The 11,029-nt window shown below is 40.4% G+C and overlaps 1 protein-coding gene across 1 annotated transcript in view; it reads left to right on the top strand.

The window, feature by feature from the left end:
* The first annotated feature begins 1,994 nt into the window (after window positions 1-1,994).
* The window catches only part of LOC122539844 (adhesion G-protein coupled receptor F2-like), an 82,340-nt gene continuing 73,305 nt past the window's right edge, over window positions 1,995-11,029 (top strand). Inside the window, exon 1 of the mRNA XM_043674961.1 lies at window positions 1,995-2,065. Within this exon, the coding sequence (XP_043530896.1) occupies window positions 2,002-2,065 (64 nt within the window). The 5' untranslated portion in view covers window positions 1,995-2,001. The remainder of the gene's footprint in view (window positions 2,066-11,029) is intronic.

The following is an 11,029-nucleotide window of genomic DNA, read 5'->3' on the forward strand; positions in this document are numbered from 1 at the left end:
AGACTCAAATTTCTTTATTTTAGTATATGTAATGAGGACTATCCACATCACAAGATAATGAACAGTTTTACTCGTTAATTACACAGGGTTATGGTTATACTATTTTCAGCTTTCCAAGGCTGATACACTTATCCAATTAAATGTTTTTACACAACCTTGTTATACTATCCTATCACAATTCGTTGCACTTCCATCATAACATCATTACATATTCCATGAAAAGTTATTGACTATATTCTTGCGTTATCACTTAGTCTTTATGCCAACTCTGACAGTCATATCTTACTGGTCTTAATCAGTTCTTGCAGCTTATGTTTCTGAACTTCATTGTGCTTTTCCCTTTCATTCCCCCTTTTGGTCATTGGCAAAGCCCAATAATGCCATTCGTTTACGTTGAGAACTCCTCTCGCTTCTTCAGATTGATCATTGTCTGAATTGAACAGGAATCCTACTGTCCTTCTAGGTAAGTGGAAGTTTCCTTGGAAAGTGAAATAACTGCACAGAGGCCAGAATCCCATCACCAAGTCACTCTTTATTTGCTTGTGCACATTACACTGCCTGTGGCTAGCCAGCTCAGAGTCAGTCATGTGAACTGAGGAGATCTAATATCCTGGTTATAGTGGTCATCCAGGGCTTTCCTGAGTGGTCCAGGTTAACAACCTTAATAAATGACATCGTAGTCAACAAGGTCAACCTGGTTGCAGTCACTACCGAAAAAAGTTCAACAATCTGGGTGAAGAAACTTGCATACACCACACTCATCAAATTACCAATCATGATTGCATTTCACTTGACATAAAGCACCAGTGAATCAGGAGGAGGAAGTGAGGACTGCAGGTGCTGGAGATTAGATTCCAGAGCGTGGTGCTGGAAAAGCACAGCAGGTCAGGCAACATCCAAGGAGCAGGGAAATCAACATTTCGGGAGTAAGCACAAGTTGGAATTGCTTTCAAGAGGGCAGCATATCATTCAAGAGTATAGTCCCGGTCCATCCACATCCTGGATTGATGAACCTAACTGGTTTCCAGATTTAGTATTAGTTACGTTCATTGGTCATATTACTTTTACCAGCTTGAGTCTGATGATTGATGGGAGTCACCCTGTCCGGTACCCAAACATTTGGCTTCTTGATTCACTTTCTAGTTCCTCCTAATGATAGTTAGCCATATTACCATGGGTTTTTCTGTGCTCCCAGCTTTCTCAATTAATCACTCTCCCCCGGTCGCTCCCTGAAGCCAGGTTGTGTTGATCCCATGAGTAGGTCTTTCACTGCCACTACATGTTTTTCTCCTTCATTGTCCATTATATCCCTGGTAACCTTAGCTGCCTGGCTATTTCCTAACTTTATTGTCCTATATGCCTTGGTTTTAATTGCTGACAGCTCCTGTGGTTGCTGGACAGCCTCCAACAAAACTTTGATGAATATTTCATGTTGAATGGTATGGCCACTAGATGTCATGCATTCCTTTTGGCTCCATGGCCCACTGCAATTGTGCACTACTCCAGGTGTGCACCAAATGTCAGTATAATTATTCACTCTATCACCTTCTATTTTTTTTAAAGCCCTCAATTAGCTTTGTGCATTCTGCTACTTGAGCTATATTTTGCCCTGATGTGGCTTTTGTTCTTCCTTTATTCTCTAATATTGCCCATCACAGTTCAAGAACTTCCCTTCACTATTATCTGTGATCCGTCTACATATTTAGTCAGATCCAGTACCACAAAGGCTTCCTCCTTGATTCTGTCCTTCTATATTCATAAAATCTGAAGTGTTACTGCCATTACTTCTGACTACAGAAATTCAGCCATTTGGGGAAGCAAGCATATCTTCCATTGTGTTCAAATGTTTTGCTAACTTGTGATGACTTGACACTTTTCACAGATTGCCTGCCTGCCAAGGGAAGGGTAGATTTAATCTTACATTATATTAGCATATTCATATCATAGAATGGTGACTCAGACATTCTCACATGTGTGGTTTAATTAAGATTGGAAGAGCTGATGCAAAAGATGTGGTTACAGAATTCAATCATTTTTGATGTCATAAATGTTATTTACAACGTGGGTGAGTCATTAACAAAAATCTTTTTTGTAATCTTCAACTTTCTCATCCCATGTCTCAACATTATTCAAGATAATTTTCTTTAACCTTTGAGTGTGGTGATCTTCTTAAATCGTCTGCATTTCTCTTTTTTTAAAATTTCTGCACTTCCATGATTTGTATAAAACTGGTCCATAATCTCTAAATAATGTGGGGGTCAACTTTATGCTCCTTAATTCAGTTTGGTATTCTTCAGTTCCTCACCTGCAGATCACTTCACTACATAACATTAAAATAACATCATACACATACCTTAAAATTCTCCGCTGTGCTTTCATTGTTTGCATCTTGTAGATACTTCTTAATAACTTACTCCCCAAACCCGTAATTATTCAAAAGCTTTTTTTTCTCCTTTTACTTTAACTTTGCTCTGTCAATGTGTTTAGCTCAATTCTAAATGTTTTAAGGTCAGTTTTTCCACAGACTTTACAGGCCACATTAACCATTTCAGGCTGTGCTATTTGTCAAGTAGTTACATATAATTACAGCCCAGTGCTTCTAGACACACAAACATCCTTCTAGCACTGCCCTGTCTCTCTGACCACTAGCCCAATTGTAGCTTCACCTTGCCAAGCTATCCTAGATCCCATGTGCTTTTACCTTCTTTATCAGTGACCCATGTACTTTTGCCTTGCCTAAGGCTTTGCTAAAATTCATCCAAACTATAGCATCACACAACCCTGGTCTAAACACCTGATCAGCTCCTTGAAAAATTCAACTTAATTTGTTAGACATGACCTCTCTCTAACAAAGCCATCTGACTATCACTGATTGAACCTTGCCTCTCCAAACACTTCTCCAATCGTATCCCTGTCTCCTTGTCCAAAGTAAAGATACAATGAAATACTCATTTAAAACCCTACCGATGTCCTGCAGCTCCTTGCACAAGGGGGCACTCTTGATCCCTAATGGGCCCTCCTGTCTTCCTGGTTATCCTCTTTCTCTTGATGTACTTATGGAACATCTTAGGATCCTCCCTAATTTTACCTGTCAGTGCTTTTTACATTCCACTGATATCATTACTTCATTCCGTATTTCATAAGAGGTACTGATTACTGACCTTGCAACTTTTTAGCCATATTTGTGCAATCCAGACAAGTGATAGCGTATTGGTCTTAATAAGGTCCAGCAGCTTGTCTGAGAACTATTTCGAAACTTTCTTCGACATTTTCCCTTTCACAGCCTTTATAAAAGACTTTAGCATTTTCTCCATAACAGATATTAAGATAATATATAGTTTACCTGCTTTTTAAAATCTCTTTCCCTTTCCAAATAAAGATGTTACATTGGCAGTTTTCCAATTTTCTGGGACTTTTCCAGAAATCTAACCATTCCTGGAAAATTACTACCAGGGTATCCACTATCTCTGTTACTACTCCTTTTAATTACCGAGGGTGTATTCCATCAGGTCCTGGAGACTTATCCATCTTTAGACCAATTATTTTCCCTAACACATTTTCTCAAGCTTTAGGTATTGCATTTATTTCCTCTCTTCCTTTTGCCCTGAGATTATTTAATATTTTTTGGAATGCTATGTGTGTTTTCCTTCAAAGACTCATTCAATTCCTCTATCATTATTATTTCGCCAGCCTCATTCTGTAATGCGCCAACCTTTGAGATGGTCTATCTCTTCCTTTTCATATATTTGAAGAACATAGGGCATAGAACATTATAGCACAATACAAGCCCTTCGGCCCTTGATGTTGTACCAATCTGTGGAAACGATCTGAAGCCTATCGATCGTACTATTCCATTTTCATCCATATGTTTATCCAATGACCATTTAAATGCCCTTAAATTTGGTGAGTTTACTACGGTTGCAGGCATGCGTTCCATGCCCCTACTGCTCTCTGACATCTGTCCTATATCTATCACCCTTCAATTTAAAGCTATGTCTCCTTGTGGTAGACATCACCATCTGAGGAAAAGGGCTCTCACTATCCACCCGAACTAACCCTCTGATTATCTTGTATGTCTCAATTAAATCACTTCTCAACCTTCTTCTCCCTAACAAAAACAGCCTCAAGTCCCTCGGTCTTTCCTCATATGACCTTCCCTCCATACCAGGCAACATCCTAATAAATCTAATCTGCACCCTTTCCAATGCTTCCACATCGTTCCTATAATGTGGTGACCAGAACTGTATGCAATACTCCAAGTGCAGCCGCACCAGAGTATTGTACAGCTGCAGCATGACCTCATGGCTCTGAAACTCAATCCCTCAACCAATGAAAGCTAACACACCATATGCCTTCTTAACAATCCTATCAACCTGGGTGGCAACTTTCAGCGATCAAATGTATATCTGCTCATCTACACTATGAAGAATCTTACCCCAAGTTAAAAATCAACCACCTGATGAAGGAGCAGTGCTGCAAAAGTTAGTGCTTCCAATTAAACCTGTTGGACTATAACCTGGTGTTGTGTGATTTTTAACTTTGTACACCCTAGTCCAACACCAGCATCTCCAAATCAAGAATCTTACCCTTAGCCCAGTACTCTTTATTCCTTTTGCTCCTTCCAAAGTGAATCTTTCTGCATTAAACTCCATTTGCCACCTCTCAGCCCAGCTCCGCAGCTTATCTATGTCCCTCTGTAACCTGCAACATCCTTCAGCACAATCCACAACTTTACTGACTTTAGTGTCATCTGCAAATTTACTAACCCATCCTTCTATGCCCTCATCTAGTTCATTTATAAAAATGACAAACAGCAGTAGATGCAAAACAGATCCTTGTGGTATACCACTAGTAACTGAACTCCAGGATGAACATTTCCCATCAACCATTACCCTCTGTCGTCTTTCAGCTAGCCAATTTCTGATCCAAACTACTAAATCACCTTCAATCCCAAAACCGCCATATTTTATGCAATAGCCTACCATGGGAACCTTACTGATACCCACATCCACTGCTTTACCCTCATCTACCTGTCTGGTCACCATCTCAATGAACTCAATCAGGTTTCTGAGGCATGACCTACCCTTCACAAAACTGTATTGACTATCCCGAATCAACTTATTCCTCTTTAAATGATTATAAATCCTATCTCGTATAATCTTTTCCAACATTTTATCCACAACTGAAGTAAGACTAACTGGTCTATAATTACCAGGGTTGTCTCTACTCCCCTTGAACAAGGGGACAACATTTGCTATCCTCCAGTCTTCTGGCACTATTCCTGTAGACAATGATGACATAAAGATCAAAGCCAAAGGCTTTGTAATCTCCTCTCTGGCTTCCCAGAGAATCCTAGGATAAATCCCATCTGGCCCAGGGGATTTATCTACTTTCACACTGTCCAGAATTGCTAACAGCTCCTCCTTGTGAACCTCAATCCTGTTCAGTCTAGTAGCCTGTATCTCAGTATTCTCCTCGACAACATTGTCTTTTTCCAGTGTGAATACTGACGAAAATTATTCATTTAGCACTTCTCTTATTTCCTCAGACTCCACACACAACTTCCCACAACTATCCTTGATTGACCTTAATCTTACTCTAGTCATTCTTTTATTCCTGACATACTTATAGAAAGCTGTAGGCTTTTACTTGATCATATCTGCCAATGACTTCTCATGTCCCCTCCTAGCTCTTCTTAGCTTTCTCTTTAGGTGTTTCCTAGCTAACTTGTAACTCTTCAAAGCCCTAACTGAACTTTCTTGACTCATCCAAACAAAGGCCTTCTTCTTCCTCTTTACAAGCAATTCAACTTCCTTAGTAAACCGCAGTTCCCACACTTGACCACTTCCTCCCTGCCTGACAAGTACATACTTATCAAGGATACATAGTAGTTGTACTTTGAATAAGCTCCCCATTTCAATTGTGCCCATCCCCTGCTGTTTCTTTCCCCATCCTATGCATCCTAAATCTTGCTTAATCGCATCATAATTGTCTTTCCCAGCAATAACTCTTGTGTTATATATCTATCCCTTTCCATTGCTAAAGTAAACATAACTAGATTGTGGTCACTATCACCAAAATGCTCACCTACCTCCAAAGCTAACACCTGGCTCAGGTTCATTCCCCAGTACCAAATCCAATGTGGCCTCGCCCCTTTTTGGCCTGTCTACATACTGTGTCAGGAAACCATCCTGCACACATTGGACAAAAACTGACCCATCTAAAGTACTTGAACTATAATATTTTCTGTCAATATTTGGAAAGTTAAACTCGCTCTATCCAGAATTATCTTTGCCACCCTTGCCTCTGGACCTAATCGAAGGCCTATAGAAACTTGCAACAGGGAGAACTTTTCTTTCCTGTTCCTAACCTCAGCCCATACTACCTCAGTAGACAAGTTCTCTGCCACCGTAATACTGTCCTTGACTAACAATGCCACACCTCCCCCTGTTTTAATCTCTTCTCTGTTCTTACTGAAACATCTAAATACCTGACCCTGCAACAACCATTCTACTCCCTGCTTTGTCCATATCTCCGAAATGGCCACAACATTGAAGTTGCAGGTACCAACCCATGCTGCAAGTTCACTTACCTTATTCTGGATGCATCTGGTGTTGAAGTAGACACACTTCAAACCACCTTCTGGCTTGCCGGTGACCTCTTGTGACCTTGAAACCTCATTTCTGACCTAACTACTCTCAATCTCTTGGACACTGAAGCTACTATTTAGGTTCCCATCCCCCTGCTAAATTAGTTTAAACCCTCCGGAAAAGCATGAGCAAATATCCCCTCCAGGATATTGTAACCCTCTGGTTCAGGTGTAGACTTTCCAGTTTGTAGAGGTCTCACCTACCCCAGAATGAGCCCCAATTATCCAGGTATCCAAAACTCTCCCTCCTGCAACATCCCTGCAGCCATGAGTTCAACTCCTCTCTTCCTTATTCCTTGCCTCGCTAGCACCCATCTGCCTCTTTCTTGCATGTGAGGTGTGACTACCTCCCTGTAACTCCTCTAATATGTTGCCTCCCGAATGATCCGAAGTTAATTTAACTCCAGCTCCAGTTCCCTAATGTGGTTTTCGAGGAGCTAGATTTAGTTGCACTTACTGCAGATGAAGTCAGCAGGGACACTAGTGATGACCCTTACCCCCCACATTCTGTAGGAGGAACATTCAACCATCCTAACCACCATCCCCACTATTCTAAGTTCCCAAAGAGACTGTAGAAAAATAAAGAGTAAAGAAAATCTAGATACCTTATCAATCCGGCGTACAGAACCTTGCTTTTTGGCGGAGCACGAGGATGGGTGGGGGACACTAGCCGAGTAGAGTTTTAGGTAATGCAACCACCCAAAGATATTACTTCACTTACTCAGCAGTCCGTGTCCGCTCCTGCTTAGCGTGTGCTCCTCCTATTCAGGAGATAAGTTTTTAACTCAGTGACTCACTCAAGAAAGTCTTGCTTTTGCGAGTTTACCCTCAACATTTATTTCTTTTTTTTTGGTCATCTTTTGTTGTTCTTTACAACTTTCTCAATCCTCTGGCTGAAAACCAATCATATATTGTTTTTCTTTCAATTTGACGCTAACTTTAACTTCCCCAGTTAACCATGGCTGGCTTATCCCCTTCCTAACATCCTTATTTCTCTGTGGGATATATTCTTTTTCTGTGAGCCGTTGACTATATTTTTAAATGTTTGCCATTATTCCTCAACTGTCTTTACTGCTGAAATCCTTTACCAGTTCACTCCATCTAGCTCTTCCCTCACCTTTGTAATTACTCTTATTTAGCAGTTGTTTCTGTTCTAACTTTTGCCTTCTCAAACTGAATACTAAATTCTAACATGTTTTGATCACTGTTTCTGAGGGGATCTTTTACTCTGACATCAATTAGTAAACTTGCCTCAATACACATCAATGGATCCAAAATATCCCAAACCTAATAGGATCCATGAACATATTGTTCATGGAAACTACCCAAATACATTATGAATTCTTCTTTGTAGTTGCCTTAGCCAATCTGATTCTCCCAATCTACCTAAAAACAGTGTTAGGCCATTCAGCACTTCATGCCTGTTCTGCCATTCAGTGAGATCATGGCTATTGTGTAACCCAGTTCCATATACTTGCTTTTGATCTGCATCCCTTAATACCTTCGCTTAACCAAATTTTATCTGTCTCAGATTTAAAATTAACAACTGATCAATTGTCAACTGTCATTTGTGGGACAGAGGCCCAAACGTCTACCACCCCTTTTGCGTAGAAATACCTCCTGAGTGGTCTGGGTCTAACCTTTAAGACCATGTCCCCGAGTTCTAGAATTTCAAACCAATAAAATATCTTTATCTATCCTGTCTTTTCGTGTCAACATCCTAAGACTTAATCAGACCATCCCTCAACCTTTTAAATTCTAGAGAAAAAAGTCCTGATTTGTATAATCTGTCTTCATACTTACCTCCTAAAGTCCAGTGATCATTCTTGCAAACCCTTGTTGTGCTCTCTCCAAGGCCAGTATATCCTTCCTAATCTATGATGCCCAGATCTGCTCACAGTTCACCAAGTGGGGTATAACCACGGTTTTGTATAACTGCAGCATAATTTCTGCACTCTTGTACTTCAGACGGCATTGATAATATGTTCCCCTATTTCCTTTTAACTCTTTGATCAAAATCATGAAGGTCAGCATTCCATTGATGATTTTCTGATCCTGTTCATGGCATTTTAAAGATCTATACACTTGTAACTCAAGATTCCTTAGGTACCTAATTTCACACCATCTAGAAAGTATCCCGATTTATCCTTTCCTGGTCCAAAAAGGATAACACTGAAATCCATCTGTCACACTTTTATCCATTTATTTAGTCTCTCAATATCCCTCTGTAATTTTATGCTATCATCTAGACTGTCTACAATGTCTCTTAACTTTGTGTCATCAGCAGATTTGGATATATGGCTTTCTATGCCATTATCCATGTTATTGATAAATAATGTGAATAACTGAGACACCAACATAGATCCTTATTGGACACGAATGGTCACATCCTGCCAATTTGAATACCTACTCCTTCTTTTCCCTACTTTCTGTCATCTTCCATTCAAACCAATTTTCAACTCACGTCAGTAATTTCTCTTCAATTCCTTTTATGTGGTGCTTTATCAAATTGCTTCTGAAAATCCATATGCAGAGGAATCTCGATTATCTGAACGACATGGGCGGGGTGTATTTTGCTCGGATAATCGAATGTTCGGATAATCGAATGCCGGATAACATAGCTTAACCAAGCATCGGGACCTTGCGATCTTGTTCGGATAATCTGAAATTCGAATAATCGAATGTCGAATAATCGAGGTTTCTCTGTAAACAATATAAACAACACTCTAAGGTCCACAACATTCATTACCTCTTCAAAATTCAATTAGGTTTGTCAGGTATCACCCAGCTGTCATGAATCCATGCTGGCTCTCCCTGATTATCTGAAAATGTTCAAGATGTTCAGTTACCCCATCCTTGATTGTAAACTCCAACAATTTCCACACCACAGATGCCAGGCTAACTGGTTTTAATTTACTAGTTTTCCTCTTTCATCCTTCTGAAAAAGTGACGTGCAATTTTCCAATCCAGAGAGATGACTCCTGTATCTAGGGAACTCTGAAAGACGGCATTGATAATATGTTCCCCTATTTCCTTTTAACTCTTTGATCAAAATCATGAGGTCCTGGGGATTCGTCCCTCTTCAGTTCCACTATTTTCCTCATTGTCAATGCTTTACTTATGTTAATTTAAGTCCCCAATCCACAATTACTTTCCTCAGGATTTCTGGCAGGCTATCCTCCTTTCCTACTGTAAATACTGAGGCAAAGTAATTATTCAACATGTCTGCCATTTCTTCATAGTCATTGACAATATTCCCAGTTCAGATTTTTAGTGGGCCAACATTACTCCTGACCGCCTGCTTTCCCTTTACATAACTATAATATTTCTGCTCATTGATTCTGATGCCCCTGACAAGTTTTTTTTCTTAATCCTTTCTCACAACTCTAATAAGCTACTTTGTGGCCCTTTCCTGGTGTTTGTACTTTTCCCAAACAGCAGGATCTATATTTCATTAGCTGTTAGAACATAGAACATAGAAAAACATAGAAAAACATAGAGGGAGAGTCCACCACTGCTACTGGCAGGGCATTCCATGAACTCACGACTCGCTGAGTAAAGAATCTACCCCTAACATCTGTCCTATACCTACCACCCCTTAATTTAAAGCTATGCCCCCACGTAATAGCTGACTCCATATGTGGAAAAAGGTTCTCATAGTCAACCCTATCTAAACCCCTAATCATCTTATACAACTCTATCAAGTCACCCCTAAACCTTTTTTTCTCCAATAAAAACAGCCCCAAGTGCCTCAGACTTTCCTCATACGATCTTCCTACCATGCCAGGCAACATCCTGGTAAACCTCCTCTGCATCCGTTCCAGTGCCTCCACATCCTTCCTATAGTATGGCGACCAAAACTGCACACAATACTCCAGATGCGGCTGCACCAGAGTCTTATACAACTGCAACATGACCTCAGGACTCCGGAACTCAATTCCTCTACCAATAAAAGCCAGTACGCCATATGCCTTCCTCACCGCACTATTTACCTGGGTGGCAACTTTCAGAGATCTGTGTACATGGACACCAAGATCCCCCTGCTCATCCACACTACCAAGTATCCGACCATTAGCCCAGTACCCCATCTTTTTGTTATTCTTCCCAAAGTGAATCACCTCACACTTAGCTACATTGAATTCCATTTGCCACCTTTCTGCCCAGCTCTGCAGCTTCTCTATATCCTGCTGTAACCTGCCACATCCTTCCTCACTGTCAACAACTCCTCCGACTTTCGTATCATCCGCAAACTTGCTCACCCAACCTTCTAACACCTCTTCCAGGTCATTTATAAAAATGACAAACAGAAACTGCTCCTTCAGTACCTCAGATATTTCTCCCTCAGTACCTCAGATAGTTCTCACTCAGTACCTCAGAAAG

This window comes from Chiloscyllium plagiosum, chromosome 3, assembly GCF_004010195.1.
Source record: "Chiloscyllium plagiosum isolate BGI_BamShark_2017 chromosome 3, ASM401019v2, whole genome shotgun sequence".
Classification (NCBI taxonomy): Eukaryota; Metazoa; Chordata; class Chondrichthyes; order Orectolobiformes; family Hemiscylliidae; genus Chiloscyllium; species Chiloscyllium plagiosum.